The 23,172-nt window shown below is 40.7% G+C and overlaps 2 protein-coding genes across 53 annotated transcripts in view; one reads left to right on the forward strand and one right to left on the reverse strand.

Moving 5' to 3' along the window:
• Positions 1-23,172, forward strand: part of TBCK (TBC1 domain containing kinase) — a 137,325-nt gene that overhangs the window by 102,430 nt on the left and 11,723 nt on the right. For 17 of the 49 annotated variants that reach the window (XM_085222360.1, XM_085222314.1, XM_085222358.1 and 14 more), the window contains 14 exons: positions 2,128-2,302; positions 2,644-2,724; positions 4,297-5,295; positions 7,747-7,861; positions 8,659-9,051; positions 10,786-10,928; positions 11,573-11,703; positions 12,353-12,459; positions 13,039-13,200; positions 14,726-14,893; positions 15,985-16,072; positions 17,106-18,134; positions 18,204-18,323; positions 22,733-22,799. The gene's annotated coding sequence lies outside the window, so the exon portion shown is untranslated. Of the gene's footprint in view, positions 1-2,127; positions 2,303-2,643; positions 2,725-4,296; positions 5,296-7,746; positions 7,862-8,658; positions 9,052-10,785; positions 10,929-11,572; positions 11,704-12,352; positions 12,460-13,038; positions 13,201-14,725; positions 14,894-15,984; positions 16,073-17,105; positions 18,135-18,203; positions 18,324-20,712; positions 20,775-20,947; positions 21,390-22,732; positions 22,800-23,172 lie in introns of all 49 variants that reach the window. The other 32 variants (XM_085222352.1, XM_085222351.1, XM_085222354.1 and 29 more) reach the window with 23 other exon arrangements.
• Positions 13,879-23,172, reverse strand: part of NPNT (nephronectin) — a 41,667-nt gene continuing 32,373 nt past the window's right edge. For all 4 annotated transcript variants that reach the window (XM_085222375.1, XM_085222376.1, XM_085222378.1 and 1 more), the window contains 4 exons: positions 21,894-21,989; positions 21,434-21,532; positions 17,894-18,150; positions 13,879-15,821 (listed from right to left, as the gene is read on the reverse strand). In XM_085222375.1, the coding sequence (XP_085078501.1) occupies positions 15,726-15,821; positions 17,894-18,150; positions 21,434-21,532; positions 21,894-21,989 (548 nt within the window). In that variant the 3' untranslated portion in view covers positions 13,879-15,725. The remainder of the gene's footprint in view (positions 15,822-17,893; positions 18,151-21,433; positions 21,533-21,893; positions 21,990-23,172) is intronic.

The raw sequence follows: 23,172 nt of genomic DNA on the forward strand, positions 1-23,172 counted from the left end.
GCTTTTTGGAATCATAGTTCATTACTGAGTTGGCTCATTATGCCACTGTGCTTTCTAAAAATAAGCCAAATTACTTTGTTGGAGAATGGTATACAGTTATCCAGAACTCATGGCTGATAAGTCAAGACTCAAGAACAAAGAAGCGTTTCAACAGAGACCAAAGTTAATATCTGTTTTTTGGAGGAAGATGTCTTTCTGGAGCTGTTTTCAGAGTCTCAGTGATGATGATATTCTGTGGAGCCAATCTGTCTTCTGTCAGGGTTTGCTTTTGCTTAAGATTGGGATTCATGTGTATGCTGGGTATCGCAGCATTTCTGTTTTGATTAGAGTGAGTCTGTGGGAAACTCTTTGTACTTGCAGGCTGCATTATTAAGGTGTGATAATTCATATTGATAGACTTGGGCATCATCTGAACTGTAAGGCTTTTCTCAGGGGAAATCTGAGATAGCAAGGTAAATTAATGCTTTCTTTGCAGCTTCATTATACAAGATTATGCTTAATTAAGAAGAGTAGTTTACTGTAGCTTACTCCAAAAGATCCACTGTTCCCTGTGGGCTTCTTGAGATATCAGTAGGGTTGGAGAATATTGACAGTGCTGGCAGGGTTTGCTGGCAGATATTCTTGGGAGAGTGAAAACTTCAGACTCATTTAGAGGGAAGGAAGGATTAAGAGAGAACCTAGAACATGAAAAAGTCAAATAAAATGTTTATGTAGGCATTCAGAGTGCACAGTCTTTTTTTTTTTTTTAACCATTAATAGAATAAAAAAGTAAATTGAGATCTTTCTTCAGTATTCAGAAGACTTGTAATTGTAACAGTTGAACAGTAGGGATCTGTCTAACTGTGGATAACATATAGGAGCAACTTACAATGTACCGAGAACAAAGGGATTAACTTCAAGTGCTGCTGAACAAATTTGTTACCAGAAACTCTTAACTGAATGTAAGTCTGGAATGCATCCGTTCTCCTAGTATTGGGGTAGTGTAATTATTTGTTTAAGAGGTATTCGCGTGTTTACTGCCTTTACTGAAGCTGATGTTTGCTTTGTAGTGACCTACAGGTAGATCTGGCCTCTTTGTGAAATCTTGGGCACAGCCATGTGCCACACACTTTTCCTGCAGTGAGCCAGTAACCTAAGTTCTCAGAAACCATTTGAAGTATGCTGTGCAGTACATTTCCTGCAAAAGAAAAGACTATCAGATACATACTTATGCCTGTGTGGACAGTTGTTTTGTGTGGCAGTGGTACTGTAGCACACTCCACATGTGCATATTCTAAGAAATAAGCAATTTATTTGTTATAATGTAGCAGATTCTTCCTTTCAGGTTCTTTGTTTCCATTTTTGTAACCATCAGTTATTTCATTTACTATTTATTAGGTGTATTGCAAATGGCAGCATTTTGTTATTTTATCAGGCCTAGGGTTTTCTTTTTATCCAGCTTTCATATTCTGCTGTTTCCCTTACTGCCTTTGGGATTTTTCTGGTTATGTCTCATTCCTTGTGGCTCTTACTAGTATTCATGGTAAATAAAAATTTGTTTGACTGTTTGAATCCAGCCTGCCCCTATAGGAACACTAGGAGATGAGACTGTGAAACTAGTAGTAAATAACAGTGTTTTTTTTTCTAGAAACTTGAAGTCTGGGCTGTAGGAGGAAACTTGGCAGTGTGCTCCAGTGTCTGATTTCTCTCTTTCTTGCTTTTTAGTAGGATAGCAGTCACGTATGTTTTGCATGACTTCTGTACGGTGTTAGGACTTGATCTTCTCTCATTGCTCTGATATGCTGCTGCTCCTGCAGTCAGTTCTGCTGTTGTTATCTCCTTCATTTTGTTCCATGGGGTTGTTATTTCTTCAGGTTTTGGGTACTTGCATTTATGGCATTTCTCAAGTGTATTTCAGGGGGTGTATTTTAGTGCAAGTCAGTGGGGTGAAGTAATAGTTTGTCATTTGATACAATGATTTTGGCAGAGTTCTCTGAGCGTGAAACTATAATAGACTGGATATTAAGGAGCAATGTTGAAGTTTCCTCATGTACTATGAAATGATGTTTGTGTGAACTGTGAGAATCCTATTTCTCAAGCTGTGCTGAGCTGAAGATGCTAAGCTTCACTTCCTTTTCTTGTAACTAGAGAGACAACGTGAGCAAGTGTTTTGGGGAGACTGAAAGTATATTCTGGCCTCTGCCACTGAGTTGAGACTGCTCAATTGGCTTAATCAAATCTTTGTGTTTTTTTCTACTGTACTCCCGAGTGCACTCTTTAAAAAAAACATCTGGGAGATGGATGTGTTTTACTTTATGTTCAGGTGAGATACAACTGCAATTGATTTTCAGGTTGCTGTTGTAGTTAGAACAATAAATATATTACATTCATTATTTAATATATGAACACAGTTTCAAGGTGTTTACTTCTGTTCTGCTAACTGTAATGTATTATGTTTTTTTGGGGATAAACCTGTAAGTTAGTATGTCCAGCAATTAAATACAAGGACTATCTATCTAGTCATTAATTAGTACTCCATTAGTATGGTTTGTAAGCAGAGAAATATAGCACCACTGGTTAAATCATCCTGTTGTTTCTGTGGAGATTCTGAACTATACATTTACCTGTTTGCTACATTACCTAACAATGTAAATATAATGGCAGGAGCTTACAGCTGTGGCTGTCACAGAGATACTGACTGGGAATCATGGATGCAACAGAAGGGTGCTGCCCCAGCCAGGACAGGTAAAGACAAAGCAAATCTCTTGATCTAACAGTGCTTAGGATTTTTGGGAGGAAGATTTTACTCACATTCATCAAGTGCCCAACACTTTAACCTTCTCTTATTGAGGTGCTACAGAAGGAACCCTGGAGGTGTGCTTTTTAAAAGAGCCATGTCAGAGGTCCTTTAGACAGTTCTTTGGTAATCCAAGGACATTAAAAGTTACTTCCGGAAACCAATCACCTTTTCAAAGTAGTTTGGGGATGAGAAAGTGCTACTGTTGAGCAGAGTAAGTGTGAGGTAGGGAAGAAAGCTGTCTATTGTGTGTTATAGGCAGTGTATGGTCAGGAGGACTGAGAGCTTGCATGCTGTTTCAGTGGCAGGACCACAAGGAGCTCATATATTCAAAGATCAAACTGTATTAGTATACTGAAAGCCTTTCTTCTTGCCTTTTGTCTGGTTTTAGATATGTTTAATTAAGAATCTCTCTTGCAGAAGTTAGATGTTGTTCAGACATTGGGCTAAATCAGTAGCCTCTCCCAGCAGGCAAGCAGAGCTTCCCATTGGCAAGCAGCTGCAGTGCCAAGTTGTGTCTGGCTGTGTAAAAGCATGTGTTGCCCACCTCATTTCCCAAAAGTGAAAACCATGGATTGACACAGCTGCTTTAATCAGGTGTAAGTGTGGAAGTGTGATGATAAGTACATTTCCTCTGTGGCTGTGCCAGTGCTGCTTCGTAGAAAAATACGCCCACTCTGTAATACGGAAGCATCATAAATCAGAATTACTATTAAAGCAGAACTGAGTTTAATTTGGCTGAGAGACAGAGTTTTATACAAATGGAGAGCTTTCCTGTGAGAGATTGAGTTACTCCATACTAGAAAACCCCTTAATTTTTTTCAGTTCAAATTTTTAAAGTGGATGGTGAAGTAGTGGAGCTCTAGCTAAACGTGCTAGTGCTGTGTGAGATCCACCAATTTAGTTTCCTTAGGAATTGTCTCTTGACACTTGAAAATAAGCTTGTTTTTGTTTTGCAGTACTTCTCTTGGAAAGGGTTTTTTCAAAGGTGACAGCTTTTCAATATTTATGAAATAAAATTGTCTTTATTTCTAAGTCCATGAACTCAAGAAAGAGCTCTTTCAAGACTAGAAGAATAGAGCTGCTTTATAATTTTTATATTTTACTCTAACCAAAAGGGTACTGAATGCACACACTGCAGAGGGGAGACAGTGTAACCTTCTCTGTTATATCACATTAGCACCCTGAGACCTTGCCATTGCATTGCCCTTGTCTGCTGGAGGTGCTTGTAACTGTGAACAGACAAATGGAAATTAATAGGTGCCGAATTTGTTTTGACATGGATGAGCTGTGTGATTCAGAGAGGGAGAACTGCAGGCATAAAGCATTCAGGAAATACAGTGAAGCAGTCAAAACTGAGAAGCATATTTAGATGTCAGCATCTCTGCCAGGATTCGATAACATGTACTGTTGCTGAAAATGAAAATGGGCAAAGTTTCCCATAACTGAAGGCTTGCTGGACACATTGAGGGCAGGATTCAGAGCTAACTAGACTTAATTAGTTGGTTCTATCTTTGTAGAGTAGACAGGAGCAGCTGGACCAAATGTAGCTGGTGAAACTGGAGAGTGACACAGAAACTCTACAGGTACTGTGCAGCGGATGAATCCTGGAGGTGCATTTTTCAAAAGAACCATGTCAGAAGTCTGTCGGGTGCTTCTCTGGTAATCCGAGAACATGAAGAGGCACTTCCAGAAAGCAGTCACTCTATAGTGAAGTAGTGAAACAGGGGTGAGCTTGCAATCTCTTCCTGCATGTATCAGTCTGTCTTCAGGTATGAGTTCTCTGCTCTGAGCTTAACTGCGAACTGCTTCTCTTTCATTATGAACTTAATTGAGTAATAAAGACATTTTAAGGATTATGTAGACTACTGAATTATAAACAATTTCTACTACGAGACTCCACATTTTTGCCAAGTAAAATGTATGGTAGTTAAATCTCCACAAAATATGTTGTTGCACTTTATCAGAGCAGATACACATTTTGGGCCAACCATTGTGAAAACTTAAAGATCCATTTGGAGAACAGATTAAATATTCAAACTGGCCCAATGTTTTCACTGGCAATGTGATAACAGAGATATACACTGCTGTTATTGTTAAAGATATATCCATTTTTAAGTGAAAAATAATTCTTAGGGAAGATATTCTGAGGAAGAGCGTTAGGAAACATGGATCTATTTTTGTTGTTTGGGGTGGGAGGGTTAGTGGTTGGTGGCTTTTCTCCTTTTGTTTTGCTTTGGTTTTGGTTTGGTTTGTTTTGTTTTTTTTTGTTTCCTTTCCTCTCTCTGTCTTTCTCCCTTCCTTTTCAGTTCCTGGCACTTAACCCTTCCTAAAGGAGGTGGATGTGACAGCATTGTTCTACTCACAACAGCTCCTATAGTGCTGATTTCTGTTCTCAAGTATCTCAAGCCAAAAGTATCTCAGGTGTCACAACTTTTCAGGATCAGGGGAGAGCAAGAACAGTAACCAGCTGAAATCAAATCCTGCCTGCATTCTGAAGAGTGACATTTTAGCATATGGTATGTTGGCTGTCACATTTGTTTTGGTGTCACACAGCAAACTTGAGGTGCTTAAGAGTATTCCCACTAGACCAAGAGCAAAAAGAGTATCTGTCCTGCATATATTAGCCTTGGCCAGTCCTGAAATGAAACTTCCAATCTGGAGAGAGACATTTTTATAATGATGGTTGAAGAGAGTGGTACTGTACGTACTGTCAGTGGACTATACTGAATTTGTCCAGATGGAAGGTTTCTTGTGGATATTTTACACTGTACCAATGTTAGAAGGTAGCTGCAAGTTAAAGTAGTTTGTAATAGAGCACTATTTCCCTAAAAGGAAGCTGTTCAGATGCAGCATATCCTAAAAAGAGATAAAAACATTTACTTGGGGTTTTTGTCTGTTTTTAGCAAATGTCATAATAAGTGGGATTCCCCTGAATAGGAATCTACCTGACTGTGTAGCTAATATAAGCTAATATAAGATAGCTCATGGTTCCATATGGCACAGTATGACAGTTTATTATCATTATAGTATCATCCTTAGACTTTTCAAAAGCAATTGATATATTATAGTGGTATGGGATATCTTCCATCAATTTTTTATGTTTTCTAGTCTGAGAGCTACAAGCCTTCTCTCCCTCTGCTTTATGGCATTCCTTGCATCAGCACAAAGGTAGAATGAAACACCCCCAGATCCAAAACTCAGCTCCTGGCATTGAGAGCATGCTGGTTCTAACAATAGGATGGCAATGACTCATGTGCAAAAGCAGTCTAAAGGCATTGCTAATCCAGGGCTACTGTCAGGCTTTGGTACATTGTGAAAATGCTGCTGAAGCATCATGGGAGAAGTCTCATTGCTTGGCAATGTTTTGTGCAGTCTCTAACATTCTGTTATTTTATACATTCCATCGGTGATATACTTTACATTACGTTTTTAATACAAAATAGTGCTCTGCACCTGTTTAGTATTGGCAAAAACTTGGAATATGTGAAATCTGTGTAACAAAGAGGTGCAATACCTCAAAAGGTGGTGGCTTATGTACATCAGCTGGATGTTGTCATTTGTCCTCATCATTTTGTTTTTCTTTCCGTAGCAGTCCCTGCTTCTGATTCCCCCAGGGTGTGGGAAATAGAGGTGATATTTTGGAATGGATTTCATAATAGAACATCAAGCTGTAGCACAGCACAGGCAGACATAACCTAGCTGAAATTTCTAAAGCAGCCCAGCAATAGGCAAGAAATTCAGCACCAGCACCTGTCTTCGTGGTGAGCTCTGCCTGAATATTCCACTGCCTTTTCACCAGCACAGCTTGTTTAAAGCAGGCCCACCCACCTCACTTCACTGCTACCTGTGCTGACAGCAGTACCCTGGGATGTCTGCCCTCTGCTCCTCACAGGGCTGGCTGTGGGAATGTGCCACTATGTGCAATGGTAACACTGCCTGGCGCTCTGTGGCTGGCAGAGGCAGGAGGAGGCTGCAGTACACGAGAAGCATCAAAAACAGCTTGGGAACAGAGATAATTGATTGACCCGGGGAGATCAAAAGAAATAAGTCTGGACAGACAATTACAATGTAACCCTGGGGCAAGGCAAGGCAATGGAGCAGAGATTGTTATGGAGGAAACTGGCAGGATACAAGCTACTAGGCTGTGCAAACTTTCTGTGATTTTGGCTTAGAGTGGGGTGAGTGTGTACACTGCATAATGTTTAACTAGCTCGCATTTTGTTTCTCTGAACTCTTGTAAAACATCAGGAGACTGAAGGCTTTTGCTAAAATGAAGGGAGCTTGACAACCTGCTGAGATGTTGTACCTGTGAGCTGGGTGGAAACTGCCACAGAAGATTTCTGATCCTTAGACACACCGGTACATCACAAAAAACACTGGTGCCAAGGAGAGGTTGAGGCCCTGGATTCTTCTCAGACAACCTTTGAATACATATCTAGTGGCATCATGCCTTTACAAAGAAGAGACTGCATCTTGCCATGTTTGTTGCCTGCCAGAGCAAGTCTGCCCTCCCTGCCCTCACATACATAAATGTTTGTGGTTGTTTCTGAGTCTCCACACCTCTGCACCTTATGACCCTGCAAGTGTAGCTGTGCACATCAGCAATAGAGCAGAGGAGGACAGCCAGCTGCAGATGTGTTCTGGCAGATAGCAAACATGGCAGGAAGCAATTTCTTCTGCATGATGGTGCGATGCCATTGCCTCATCTCTTGGATCAGGCAGCAAAGAGCAGTGAATGTAAAAGGATGGGAGAAAGAAATGGGGTCAGGAGCTGGGAGCAAGAGGTTGATTGCTTGGGTGTGCTCTCCCCAGGCAGGGACCGTGAGCAAGCAGAAATAAATTGTGTTTGTGAATAGAAGACAGATGTATTCTGACCTTGCTTACTGAGGAGTTTAATGAAGGTTTAGAAAGCAACATCGGTGGATGAAAATATTTCCCCTAATTTTAATCTTTGTTTTTCTTTACAGATTGTTAGAAAAAATATTGCTTTGGATTTTCAACCAGGGAACAGCTGGCTGCTCTGGATACTGTATTTTAACAAGCTTATATGGACTTAGTGCTCTCATTAGAGTTACCAGACAAGTGAGTCACAAACTCAACTTGTCTGCCATCTCCTCAGATGAACGGAGCAGTGTGATTGTTGGAATGGCTGTGTTGGTGCTCCTTGCTCATTTTAAGTAATTTTATTTTTCGAGTACAAAAAATGTCATGATTACGTGGATGGGCAGCAGTGCTTGTTCTGGCTCACTGTTTCTGCTTGTTGAAACATTGGAAGAGCTACAAATTTTTCTTTTCTTTCTTTTAGTATGTGGAAGGTCTGAGTTGCAGCAAACATACAGGGCTTGGACACTTTCAAGATGTGACAGAGCCTTGGGGCAGGAACTGAAAGGTGGTGCTCTGCTGGGCCTAAGTTGCTGCCCAGGGAAAACAAGGATAAAATAAGAGTTGCACAGGGAAGAACTTATTGTTCTTCTTTTGACAGCTGGCTAATCTTTCTGAGTTTGGAATACTCTAGTCAAGAGGCATAGATGGAGTAATGATGTGAATGTGTGGCTAACAGAATGCCCTGCTGATTAATGGCTATTAAGAAAATACCACAGAATTTTATTTATTTATTTATTTATTTTTAATTAACTCAGTGTTGCAGGCACAACGGGTGTGACTACAGCTGCAGGAAAGAGTTCTGAATTCATAGTTCCTCAAGTAAAACATTTCTGATTGCTTAATATTTATCTCAAATAAATTGGTCTCTGGTGCCAGAGAAAACAGTCTTTGGGTTCAGCAGGTCCTGAGGCAAAGAAACTTCATTATGTTTTGGGCAGGATCTGTCAAACACTGCCAGGTGCAGTGCTATATACCTAACTTGAATCTTTCTGCAGATGGGGGCCTAAGCTAGAAAGCATGCAGCTGAGGATGAAGGCCATGATAGTCTGTTTCTCATCAAAAGCTTGAGATCACAGCAGCAACACAGAGCTGGAAGAGCAAGAGAAGTTTGGGGCTCTGAAACACACTGGGAGGGTAAGACACAAGTGCAGCTGTGAAGAACTTGGAGAGCCACTTGAGGAGGAGGAAAAGATCGGGGAAGAGGAAGGAAGCACACCTCTCCATGCAGACGATAAGGAGTTGTACTCTGATCTCATGTAATACTGCAAGGAGAGCATCCAGCTCCAAAGTTTATACACCGTGGGCAAGACAAAGGAAAATTCCAGTTCTGAATTTGCAGCCGGAATTCAGGAACCAGAGGAAGGAGCTCAGGAGGTTGTACTTTTCAGGTAAGGCTGCATTTAGCTACTGTGGTTATAAAATTGCTGGTAGGGTCTATCCAAGGGCTTTGATTAAATTGGTGTCAATGTGGGCTAGGCTGGGGGCTCTGCAGCAGAACTGTAGTGTGCTGAGAAGCAAGGCCCCAGGAACACTCTGTCTTACCCTGCTTTCCTGGTTCAGTGATGGTGCAAATGCTCTTTTTAAGTCCTCATCCATGTGATTGCTGTGATGCTGAACCTGCTCATAAAAGTAGGAGGAGTTGTGGGTGAGGATGGATGAGCATAAGGTGAGCAATGACACTGCTAAGAGCCTGGAGCTCTGTGGCCAAGCCAAATTTAACGCTTTCCATTCCTGTCTAGCCCTCTAACCACCTGTTCAAGTCAACCAAAGACTGTATAATGATGAAGGCATCCTTTGATACATGATGTACTTTTTCTGCCTGTTTTATTTTGGTATTAATAAAATGTTTTTTCAAGCCCCACTTGCATATCTTCATTTGGAAAAGCTGGCAGAGGAGCTCACAGTGAGCATGTGAGTTTGCTGACACGCAACTGAGCTGCCAGAACACTGAGATTCCACAACACTCCACAGAATGGCCCCCTGCTCCTTGTGGGTAATTAAATGTCACTCGGTTTTAGCAGTCAGCCTTCAGTGATGGAGTTGAGCCAATTAAAATATCTTTTGTGTAAACAGGATAAAACTGGTGGCATATGACAGGAGGGTGACTGAATTGCTCAGTTTAATAACACCTCTAAGTGTGCAATAAAGGTGTCTGGTTTCTATGTAAATTGTTGTACACCACAGAACTGTTGGGTTTAATATTAGTAAGCAGTTTAAATGTTATAGAGTCCTGTTTATACAATGTGGGATGCATTGCTTGAAAGGATCCCCTAGATTATAACATGAATCATGCGTATTTGATGTTGAATCATAGAATGCCTTAGGTTGAAAGGGACCTTAAAGCCCCTCCAACCCCTGCTGCGGGCTGGGTGCCCCCCACCAGCTCAGGCTGCCCAGAGCCCATCCAACCTTGGGCACCTCCAGGGGTGGGGCACCCACAGCTGTGGGCAGCAGTTCCAGCGCCTCACTGCTCTCTGAGTAAATAATTTCCTCCTAAAGTCTAACCTCAGGCTTCCCTCTTATAGTTTTAAGCCATTTCCTCTTGCCCTAACACTATCAGGCTGTGTAAAATATCACTCTCCCTCCTGCTTGTAAGCTCCCTTCAAGTACTGGAAGGCTGCAGAGAGATCACCCCAAAGCCTTCTTTGAGCTAAACAAATCCCTCAACCCTTCTTCACAGAAGAGGTGCTCCAGCCCTTACAGTCATGTTGAAGAGAGCACACTTCTGTGACCTTACAAAAGAGGAACTCCTACTTTTGTGCTTGGGTTGAAGGCAGGGATGCGACTGTGTTGCTCTCGCTTTTGTTATTTAGATGGGAGAGCTGGAAAAAGAGAAGGCTTACTTGTGCTTGGCATCCTCATATGCTGATATTAAAATCCACTGAATAAATTCCAACATTACCTGATGCAAAATCGTGGAGAAGAGACTTGTTCTTTTAAGGTTAACCAGCTTTTTTCCTCTAAGTTTGGATGTTGCCTTTGATCTGTTCCCAGTCATATCGAGATATTATTTGGGCTGCTTTATCTCTTTCTCTGAGCAGTTGTGCTGCACATGTACTGCTGTACTTGCCAGGGAGCAAATTCATATAAAACCACGCTGAAAGTGTTTCCTTTTCTGGCAGGACAGCTGTGGAGCTGCATTGTGACAAAGGGGTGAGATGGACGAGTTTCAAGGCTGGGAGCCACCTGGGAGGGGCAGGCTAAAGAGATGCTGATGGAGAGGTGACCATGTCACACTGCTGCCTGAGCCAGGAGCATCCTACAGGTACAGTCAGAAGCAAAGCTGTCTGTCCACTTGTTGACTTCACCAGTTTGGAGGATCTGAGGGCTGTAGCCACAGTCAGCAGCAATGCTTTCCCCTGAGGGTATGAGCAGGTGCAAGGGACAGCAGCTGCAACCCTTGGTAGGTACCAGATGTGATATAGGGGGTTTGGATCCAAGCATCCTTAGGATTTCCTTCATGAGCACTTTTGTAATACCATCCTACTTCAAAGCACTTCAGTGCAACCTGCCCTTGCTGTGACTTTTAGCAGCTGATTTTGTGTTTGCTGAGTCTGTTGTATGCATAGGTCTGCAAAGCAGCCATGCTTAGCCAGCTGTGCTAGCTAAGAGATAAATTGCACACATCCATCTGAGGCTTTGGCAGGGTGTTGCTGCAGGAAGGGGTTTGCTCTGTTGTCTGTGTCGCACCAGTATGTCCTCAGAGAGCACTCTTTCAGCCAGCCTGATGGCCTAAATCAGAGCTTGTGAGGTGGGGCAGTAGCTAAGGGAGGGGGGGGTTAGAGTTAGAGCAGCCCGTGTGTCACTGTAATCCCATGTCTGTGGCAGTCCCAAACTTCGGGACTAGCAGTGCATGTGAATGCAGTGCAGTCAGTCAGTGTGGCTACATGCTGTACCTTGCCTTCACAGGCGTTTGCCAAATGCAAACTGAAGCAAAAGGATTCTGGATGAAAGTCAGAAATGCAACACTGGACTGCTGAAGTGCAAGGTGAGGAAAAAACTGGGAGAAGAATGTGAAGGATTCCTGGCCTCAATAGAAGGTAAAAAATCATAAAACAGCAGGGTAACAAAAACTATTGGAAAAGGGCCATAGTATCTGTTGTGCAAAGGAAAGCAGGATTTGGCTATGCCAGACCAAGATGGGCATCCTTATTCCATGCTGGATAAATACCTAGCTTATTTTCTCAACCACTTAATACTGACCTCAGCCTACTAGGTGCAGTGCACACCTTAGAAATGTCCCTTTTGCTCTCAGGATGTGGTTGGCAGCTGTGCTAGCTCAGAAGAGTGGTTTGATAGCAGTGGAGACTTGCTCCTGGGGCTTGAGGAATCCTGTAATGGAAGAACTACTGGGAAAAACAGTAAAGGGACAAAAATACTACAGAATGAGGTTAAACATTACTGAAAGCAAAAAAAGAGTTGGTTGAGTACTGTTAAGTAACATGAGAACAGAGAATTTTTTCTTTTCACCCAGACAGCGCAGGTCCACTTTGCTTTGTTGCTTGGCATGTTTTTAAGAAAATGAGGGGTAGAGCTACACTGCCCATGAGAATTGAGCATGTGTAAGCAGATGTAAGCATGGTATCCAATCTGGCACTCTGGAGCAAAGTTGAACATTTCTTGGGAGAAAAATGGCAACCTAATGGGATCCTATACTGCAATATCTGCTACTTCTTTCTAACATTGCAGGCTTATACTAGTGCATATTGCTCATCTAGGATGGTGGTTGTTGTTTTTTTTTTTGCTGTGGAAAAACTGAAGTCATAAAACTATAGGACATCAGGATAAACCAGCAGGTAAGTGCATTTTAACCTGCCAGGAAAGCTCTGATAATTTGGGCTTTGGTGTATACACATGTGTGTATGTGTATACGTGTGTGTGTGTTTGCTACTGTTTTACTGTATGGTAGTTTTACATATTACCATACACATACATATAATATATGTGTAGTTGGGGTTTAATGACATGGGTTTGATGAGAAGTGAGGTGGCAAGTTAGAAAGGAAAGTGGAACCAAAGCCTTGCATCTGTCTCTTTTGTTGTAGTCACTTCCATGTCAGCAAATGCAGCATGCGTGTGCACGCTGTCACTAGTCAAGTGTGTGTCATTTGTTAGCCTTTTTGACATCTTCGTTGGGGAAAAGGTTTTACCATGTCTTTTTAACACACAATATTGTAAGCTGTCAAAAGGTCATACAGGTAGCTGTTTTCACGTTGTGCACATTTCTTCCACTTGCTTATGCATATACAAGCAGGCTTTTATTTTTTTTTGGCATCTATTTTTTAAGGTCTAAACAGAAAGGGCAGTGATGAACTACTTTGTAAGACCAACTCAGGCCATTTTTTTTAATTTTTTTATTTTTTTTTTCTTCTTGAGGCTTGCATGAACATGGCAGCATCTGCTCTGTCCTGACTGGCACAGAGGCACCTGGAGGAGTGGCATCACCCCATCCAACCCCTCACACCTCAGCGCTTCAGAAATAGAGTGAGAATGGAAGAGAAGGGGACAACATGGTGGCACTGCAGAGTCAGGGCAGAGGTGAGTGACTTACAGCATAGTAGCTCTTTCAGTGCCAGACTGACAAGGGCTGTCCCTCTGTTACACTGTTAGTTCTCACAGTGCTTTACAGTGTTACTTGTTTGATTGTGAAGTACATGAAATAATTCATAAACACAAAGACACTAACTCCTCCCGTTGTCATCTGAGTACTTCTGTTTACCATCAATATTCATTCAAATTTGGGGTTCTAAAGCCCATTTGGAAGTTGCCATTTTGTGGGCAAACACCGATAAGCCTTACTTACATAGATTTTTATTTCAACCAGTGAGTCTCAGTCCTAGAGTAAGTAATACATGGTGAAACACCACTTCTTCCACTGTATAAGAAACAGATCCAAGTGTGTTAATTTTCTTAGAAGCCCCAGAATGTAACAATTTGTGCTGCAGTGTGGAGACTGTGGTAGCCATTTCTAAAATACACACTTCATATTTTGAAAATGCTTATTTACATGTGAAACTGTTCTAAAAGCTAGGCTGAAAACTGTAAGTAAGTCTTCCTTTTGAGTAATATATATACCACTCTCACATAGTTAAATGCGCTTTTAGTTTAAAATTTGATAATAGTTATGTATTTAACTACTACATTGTCATCTCTTGGTTCATTCCATCACAATGAGAGTTTTGATCCAGAAATGAAAACAAGATATTCCCATCAGTATCAAGTAACAGCCTTCTTTACTGATTACTTTAAAATAAGGACAAGTCATTTCAACTATTCACAAATATTTCTGACACATTGCAAAATAACGTAAGAGAAGACAGATCATGATCATAATTGAAGCAAAATAGTTGCCAGAATTTTTACAAATATGTGGTTCGCTTCCATTTCAGAATGTTTGTTGATGCATTTGTGCAGGACAATATCCATCTGTTTGGTCAAATAGGCTTCTGCTGTACACACAATGCTGATGGTGTCCTAAGGGACAAACTGGAAAAATGTTCTTAAAAGAGTACTTTGGCAGAAACAGCTATTTGGAATCTGGCCTCTCATAGCTGTAGCCTTGCTGCAAAGTTTGACTTAGTTTTAGTGATAATTCTGTAACAAGATACAAAGCTGACATTTGTTTTATACTTTATGTAAGTATTTAAAAGATCTGAGACCTATTTTTGCTACATATATATTTTTTTAAGCTTTAAGGCTGTGCCACTAAGAATACTTTATCCATCTTCTGTTATTTTCTGAAATGTTACTATTGTCAAATTTAGAATCCTTAACACCAATGATGATGTTTCTCATCTAAAAGTCCTAAACCAAATGGAAGAATTCCCTGGGAACCTGCAGACCACGTGCATGATAGAAAGCTAAGAAAGTTACCCCAAAGTTCTGATAAATATTTATCGCCAGCAAGAGCTAACATTTGTTCTAGTTCTAAACAGTTAGATGTTTATTATATACAGAACAGTTGGGTAGAATATGGACATTATACAAAGGTGACTCAAGGCATTTCACGGTCTGAATTGTTTGTACAGCAGTAACACAGCTGCCCTCTTTTGCTTACGCGTAGGCTCGTGCCCCATATGGAAGGGAACGTTCCTGGTGGTTCGATGGGCACAATCGTACCGTCTGCCAGTGGCCTTCTGCAGGCTGCGCAGGAGCTGCTGGCAGGATTGAAGGTTGGCTCCTGAGCTAAAGACAGACCTGCACAGCATGATGAGGTGCCAGTTTACAGTAGGTAAGGATTTGGTCTTTTGCCTTCAGCATATTACCACATGAAAACTGTACCGGCACTTTTCAATGAGCACCATTAGCTGATTTTGGTAACCTATTTCTTGGCACGATCAGCGGGATCCCGCAGTGTGCTGAGCTCTTCTTCTGTGCAGTAAGAAAGCACAGACTGCCAAATTATCTTGCAACTAGAGTCTGTAAATATTAAAAACATAAATATGTTAACAACCATACACATATACACAAAACACAGCAGTAGCAATATTACAGGATGCAGTGCCTACTCTATGTAGCTGCTTTTTGATATAGATGCAAGACCAAAATAAATGCTGTTTAATAAGGAGCAACCCTTCTTCAAAGGTCAATGGCAGTGATCCAGAGTTCAGGTTCAGGCTTCGGATAGCTCTGAAGCCAGATCAATCCCACTGTCTATCAAATCTAATTAATAGAAGAGTAGCACTATGGGAAAATAATGAATATCTGTTAATACTAAGACTTTCCAAGCCAGATATTTCATACTGTTTGTAATTAATTCTTCCTTTTTCACAAGTGCTCTTTGGATGAGTACTCGGGTTAAACAGGGGATAAAGTTACTACATACAAAACGAGTTAGAAGCAAGGATTAACAGAAACAACCAGCACTGATTTACAGTTCCTGAATTCCAGGAGGAGGTCTTCATGTTGTTAATTGAAGTTTCAGCAAGACTGCACTTAGCAGACCACTAAGAAGTTGTCATTCTCCATCTGTTTTTCCTTTTTCATGCTGTTCTGTTTCAAAGCTCAGTAAGAATAGCACGAGAAGGGCTGCAGGAGCAGGCTGTGCTACTCCGCTGTCTTTGCTAATGCTCTTCAGAGCAGCGTCCTCTTCTCAACATTACATCGTCCAGTCCAATGTCCCCAGTTCTTCCTTTTCCTTTCTCTCCTTTGAAAATAACCTGGGAAAATAAACAGAACAATTGGAGTGCCAATATAGGATAAAAGAATCTTTGGGTAGGAGGGCAACTGCGTAACAGTAAGAATGTAAAAGCATAAGAAAACTCAGCCAATCTATTCTACTTAGAATTACTGTTGTTTCTCTGATCCTCTTCTCTTTGGCAGGATCCCCATGAAGTGCCAGCAATTCAGGACAGAGTTATGACACAAATCAAGGTGTTGGTTGAAGCTTTGTTCCAGGTGCCACTGCCAGGTGAGAATTTCCATGTGAGAGTCTGTGGTGCTTTCTCTAGCTCCTTGCTGCACTGTTCTTGTCCTCACGGCAAACATAAAATCCAGTCTATTTTAACAAAAAATGTTGTCTAATAGAAGAGCCTTCATTCCTAAAACACCTTAACGCTGACTTAGTCCAAATGCCAAGCACAGTTGGAACTAGAAACACTCATCCTGTACTTTACTATGACTTTGCAGGAGCTATAATTTGTCCTCAAAAAATGGTGGTGAAAAACACAAAGCTTATTCATTAGGAAGTGTGATAAAGCACTCCAGCCTTCATTTATATTCTCCTTAAGTTTCCAGCAGGTGCCCCAAAAGCACCAGCAGTTGGTTGCTTTTGTTTTTTAAATATCTAGAAATATGTCTTTATTTCCTGATTTCTCTGCGGCTGGGGCCTTCCCTGCTCAACAAGAGTTTGCTTTCAATCCCTGATCCTCAAGATGAATGACACAAAGGGTTCAGGTCAGCATCCTAGGCTGTGCCCCCCAGCTGGAAAAGTTCCCAGGTTGACGTTTGTGTGAGGAGCTGCAGAGCAGCGCTGCTCTGCCCAGCGCTCAGTTAGGGGCTGTGCGCCATGCTGACAGCTGCTGCTGCAGCAGGGCTGCTGCAAAGGGAACTCTTGTTTACAAGCGTGGGGGTGTCTATAAATCATTTACTTAGAAAAATGAAAATATGTTAATAACACACACTTATTTAAAGAGCTGCTCTTAAAAAGAGAGACCTTATGAAGCACCCTACCTCTGAGGATCAGAGTGTTACAGTTACTCTGTCGTTGTATTTTTTTTTTTTGGCTAAAGTATACTGTTTCCCTGCTACAAATGTCCGCATTCTCAGTCTGGCATTCTTTTACAGCCAGCAGAACGTTGGGCATCATTTTGATTGTTGCTGAAGGCAGGTTTTCAGACAGTTATCTGCAGTAATTTCAGCCTTAATTTTAGGACCACTATAACGTGTGTTGTAGCCTGTTCCACTCTTAAAGCATCCATACCCTTTCTTCCGATCTGGAACAGAAACTACCTTCAAAGAAAGCAGAGCTTGAAGAAGTTGCTGACCTTCTGATGCATCATTCTAATCAGCCAGTGTTTCTAAATTCTCCAGGTATTAAAAGATGCTACTTTAAGATTAAGATTAAAAGATGGTACTTTAAGACAGCTGCTTTTGATAACATTAAACAGTTTTATGTTATTGGCATCTTAGATTCATCTCCTTATCCAGATCAGCAGCAGTTTAGTTGAAAAGCAAAATCATGGGCAGCTGCACAGGTAAGCAACCTGCACTGTCAGAACTGACTGCTTGCACTATCCCTGCCCTCTTTAACCAGTTATTATCCACCAAGGGATGACTATTCGTATTCCAATGATGCTGTATTTTTTTAAAAAACATCCTTCATGAGCCATCCTGATACAGGCTATTTGGAAATCCCTTGGCAGTATGCTTTTGTCCTGTAGGTTGCTCTCACCTATGTAAGTGGTTATAATAAATTACAAGGCCATACAAGGTAGCTCAGTACTGGCTATTGTGTAGGTTTCTAGCTATCTAGGTCTATGAGTGCTCTGAGTTGGTTGCCCTGAGTTTGGTTTTTGTTTTTTTTGTTGGTTTTTTTTGTTTGTTTGTTTTGTTTTTGTTTTTGTTTTTTTGGACAGAACTAATTAGAAATGTGATTCCATTGGCAAGGATAAATGCAGAAGTAAAAAGGTCTGGAAGTGGACTCAGGAAGCAAATAACCAAGTGCTACACAAACCAAGTGTCTTCAGATTTTCATGGGGAAAAAAAGTACAGGCCTTGCAGTTGTACTCACACTCTTGATGCCCAGTCCTCGCAGAGTTATGTGTGTCTGCCTCCAGCCGTGGCCGCCGTTCCTTCCCCACACAGCCGGTCCATGAGCACCACTTCTCCTCACAAAGACTTGCAGGGCACCCGAATGCAGCCCGGGCACTTTATGTCTGAACGACAGGCACAAGTCCCCAGCCTGAGCCATGTGACCCAGCGGAAGAATAAGATGTGCTGCTTTTCCTTCTATGCCTTTGGGTTCAGAGATGGTAAGATATTGTCCCCCTGCAAAACAAAAAGCAATTCCTTCATTACCATTTTACTTCTTAAAATTTCAGGACCAAACACTTAAGCGCTGTGAAAGAAACAAAACAGGGCTCCACAAGGTCCAGCAAGTCTTCAATAAAGTGTATTATAGCTGGAATATGCACTGGAACTGCCACATCTCCCTCCACAAGGTAAGATTTACAGTGCTGGTCCCCTGTTTATATTGGATACCAGGTTTGATCTTTCCTATAACTTTTTTACAAAGTAAATATTGTATCTATTGAAAATGAAGCTCATATATTTGTTCATTTAACACATCCCCTGGGTGACTACGTTGGTTTTAAATTCCCATTGATATTAAAGCTACAGTGTTGATTTATGCATATTGTAAGCTGCAGGGTTTTGCCATTACATGAAGGCCTGCATAAATGTTACAATATAACTGACCCACAGCTCTGTTCCTTTTTTTTTTTTTTTTTTTTTTGAGAACTGTCTTAACATGAAGTCTCGCAGGGTTTCCATTAGCACACATGAACAGTTTTTTTATTTAATGATAACTTAAACTCCTAATCTGGACAAGACATAGAAAGCTAGATAGAGCTGTGATTTCTAAAAGGCTGACAGCCTGATATGTTTGCTGAAGTCTTTTCTAACAATACTGAGTTGCTACTGAACATAAGCGCTTAATTAAAAATTACTACCTTTGATCATGAGAAAGTGTGAGTGGCTTCATAAAAACACTGCCAAGTGCACAGAAAAGTAGATGATATCATAGGGAAGTAAGGATGGAGGGATGAGAGCAAGAGAAAAAGAAGCGAGGGAATGGAAGAAAAGGGAGGAAGAGAGAAGAGAAAACAGTAGGAAGAGTGAAAAGACAGAAAGAAGAGGGAAGTGAGAAAAAAATGAAGGAGAATAAGAAAAGAGGGAAAAGAGAGAAGGGAGAGAAAAAAGAGAAGAAGAATAAGAGAAAATAGCAAGAAGGGAGAAAAAAAGAGCATAAAGAAAAGAGAGAAAATGAGTAAAGAAGAAAGAGAGAAAGATTCTCTTGCTCTGAACCTGAGAATCACTATTTATATAAGAGCAGATTTACCTTAAGAGCTTTTGAGAAAGTGCCATTGAGGTTTCCCAAGTGAAACCTATGATGTAGAAATGTTGATTTTCTTTTTTATTATTATTATTAAATACTGCAGACATACAATTTTGCTTCACTATAGAATGGAATACTATTTTACAGTTAAATTTTTGCCATATTTCTACTCAACCTCTACTCTACTCAAAATTGTCATTTTCTTAAAAGGTTCCTTCTGAAAGCCACAATTATTTCCCCCTAAGGTTGTGAGATCCCACAATAAGGTACCAGGGCTTCTGAAGCAAAGGAGAGCAAGCCTCCTCTCCAGTTCTCTACTCCTACATCCATTTTAAAGTTCCTTTTTTTTTTTTTCACTGAGAGTGTTAACTAAGCAAAGTACTTTTTTGCTGTCTAAGGTCTCAGGTCTGCATTTGGGCATAAAGTGGGTTACATTTGTCCAAGTATTTGTTAAAGCTTGCTTTTTTTTGTAGTATTGTTTTTGTATCAAAGTCACCAACTGCTAAAATTAGATACTTGAAATAATTGCACTTGTTTGTTGTACATACAGTTACATCACTATGAAAGAACTGATCTGACTCATTACCTGCATCTGTTTCAGATAGTTACAGTGACTGAATCCAATCAATAGGAAACAGATTTAGGTAGGCATAAAGCCAGCCTATCTCTAGGCATGCCCCTACAGGTGAAGGTCCCCTCAAAGCAGCATTTTCTGCATGCAAGATAAGCTTGTACAGCTCCAGCATGGCACCTTTCAAAATGCCAATAAATATCAAACTTTGAAAGGTGAAAGCAAACACTCAGGCACAAGCTGTGAAAATAAATCTCTGAAACGAGGTATTCTAGCCAGGAGGGAGCGGGGGACTGGTTTTAACAGGTTGTGTCAACAGCAGCAGAGCATACACAGGAAACAGAAAGCTGAGATTGTCCCTGACTGGAACTCAACGCAAGAGGAAAAAAAGTTTTAAAAAGGAAAAAAGAAAAAGCTAGTTCAAAATCACAGTACTGGAACTTAACGTGTATTAACAACAATTTTTGAACTATAGATAATTAACAGCCTGAAAAGGGTGCACATGCTGCGGTAGCAAATGTAAGCACGGGCATCTCTGACAAGGTGGTATGTAAGGAAGACAGCTCTCAGTGCCCTCATCCTCCCTCTGCATTTTACCACCTACAGCATTTTACCGCCTGACAGCATTTTCCTTCGTCAGCCTCCATCCGCTCACATAATGCCAACATTGTGTATTCAAAGGCTGCTCTTCCTCTTCTGGGTATGAGGTAATCCCGTAGTCACAGGCAGCCAGAGCTGTGTGTCTAATCCCCAGGGCTGTGGCTGTCAGCCTCCTCCTGTCCTGCACAAGCCAACTGTGCTGCTCTGCTTCATTTCAGGGTCTCTTTTTCTTACCCCAGCCTTCCCTGTTCTCAGAAATTGCTGTGCACTAGCAGCCTGACTTTCCTTCCTTCCGGCTAATTAATGGTTTTTCTATACACAGCTCTCCGTAACTTCGCACTGAATTTCATAAAGTGAAACAGCTCACATTAAAACAGGAGCACTGTAAGTAACAGCAGAACAGATTATTTGCAGCACTTTCTAATTTTACTGGTAACACGGAAATCATTACGTTTGCATCATTGGTTGAGAAATAAGCTTTATTTCTCCATAAGTAAAAGTTGTTTTCTAGTCCTTTCTGATTTTTTTTGTCCTTTCTGATTTTTTTTTTAAGACAGATAATCACAGAATCATAGAATGACCTGGGTTGAAAAGAACCACAATGATCATCTAGTTTCAACCCCCCCTGCTATGTGCAGGGTCACCAACCACCAGACCAGGCTGCCCAGAGCCACATCCAGCCTGGCCTCGAATGCCTCCAGGGATGGGGCATCCACAACCTTCTCAGGCAGCCTGTTCCAGTGCATCACCACCCTCTGAGTGATCTTTTACTGCGTACAATCATTTACTGAACACACTTATTCCTCTTTTGGAGCCATTTTTCTTGTAAAGACATCAGCTAAGATAAAGCACAAATGACCTCTCATGTTGGAATCCTCAGTTCTGATTTTATACACAGAAGAGGTGTGGGCCTGAAATAAATACATACCACAACTAACGTGATACAGAATCTGTGTAAATCTGTCATAACTCAAGAACTGTCATCAACCTCAAGACCAGGTAGTTCTTCAACTACAGGATAAGATCGTATGCATGAGTCTTACCTGACACGTCTTTAACTGGCTCCCAGTGCAAACCATCATCCTTGTCCTTGATCCATCCGCACAGGCCACTGTCAAAATTACAGCTGTGTACCAGCATGCCTAGGCAGAACAGCCAAAAGGTGAAAGAGAGAGATTTCAGTCTTTTGGTTGGGGAACTAAAGCACTTGTGACTGATGCAGGCACAGAAATACAAAAATGAAGGAGCACTAGGAAAAAGAACATATAAAAATACTAGAACTAAAAAGGATACAATTATTATTACTAACAATTTGTGCTATTTTTGTGCTTAGTTCCTTTTCCTAATAGATTATGAAGGCCCATTTAGGTAGTTGTTTTCTTTTTACAAAGCACAGCCTAAGCAGGAGGCATAAGATCTAGAAGTCCTGTAAACTGTGTACAAGCACAAGAAATCTCAAACAATCCTAAACCCTGGGCCCCAAACAGGAGATGTGATCGTTACCTGAGTCATCATTTGCTTCAAATTCATCAGCAGTAATCCCTCTTTCAATTTCAAGTATTTCAAACAGGTTATTGCTCACTCCGGGCTGGCGTGGAACTGTGAGAAAAGTAGGTTTTCAGAAATGAATGAGATAAAGATAGTGACCCACTTCCTTATCTATAATAAAAAACAGAGAGCAGCTCTGGGCGTTGTGCTTCTCTTGGAAAATTCAATATATTTAATTACAGTTGACGCAAAGATTCATAAACTTTATGCCTTGGTGATTTATGTTGTAACATTTATCTGAGCTCTGTAAAAGGTGATTGCAAAGCTGCTAAAGGCTCTTCTAAAGAAAGCTGCTTTTTCAATGAAGAAAAAAAAGAAATCTCTAACTTTGAAGCACACAATTCCTCTCCAAATGTACTTCTTAAGATAGCGGTTTCTCAACAACATACAGCCACATTAAAGCCCCTGCTCAAAGTTTCCAATCCACTCACCTTCCACAGATGTTTCATAGGACAACTTAGCACAAGGCACTGGCATTTGAATGAGGTCTATGTGAAAGGAGCTATCCTGTCCATCTTAACCCAGAAATCAAATCCAAGATTCTTTTGCATGAGGACAATACATAGATAGCACTTTGTAAGAACTCCAAATCCAGAAGACAGACCAACATTAAAACAATACAGTAGCTTTGTGCTTCTTACATTTGGGACAAAATAATCAATGAAATGCAAATTATTTTAAAAGCTATATGCTCTACAAGATCTATAGCATATAAATAAACTCAAAGGCTGTATGAAACTTGTTAATTTCTACAACTACTCTAATTCTTACAACTTTTTTTTTTTTCTTTTCAGAATCATTTGTAGATTTTGGAAGACGTCAATTTGCAGTCTATGATACCAATGCATGATCAGCCTTAACGTCAGCCTGTTCTTTTTTAAGATACATTGTTTGCAATTATATTTTTCCTATTTTGTTTAATGGGTTTCTTTTGCTCCTGTGAGATTTAATACAGGAGAAGTCTTATGAATTTGAACAACCTACACCACTTAGTTCAGTAAACATTCTTCAGTATGTCTATGCACAAATAATATAGTCATATATAACAGAAAACATTTCAGCTCAGGCAGCAAAAAACTGCAGGAACAAACTGCAGAAAATACTAGGAATTTGTTTTACAAACTATTTCAGTTTGCTTAGTACAACACCATTTCTCATACACTTAAAATTCCATAACTCCTTTATATTTTATGTTCATGCTATTCTCTAAAAATCCGTTCTGTCTGTGCACACA

Source organism: Meleagris gallopavo, chromosome 4, assembly GCF_905368555.1.
Source record: "Meleagris gallopavo chromosome 4, MGAL_WU_HG_1.1, whole genome shotgun sequence".
NCBI lineage: Eukaryota > Metazoa > Chordata > Aves > Galliformes > Phasianidae > Meleagris > Meleagris gallopavo.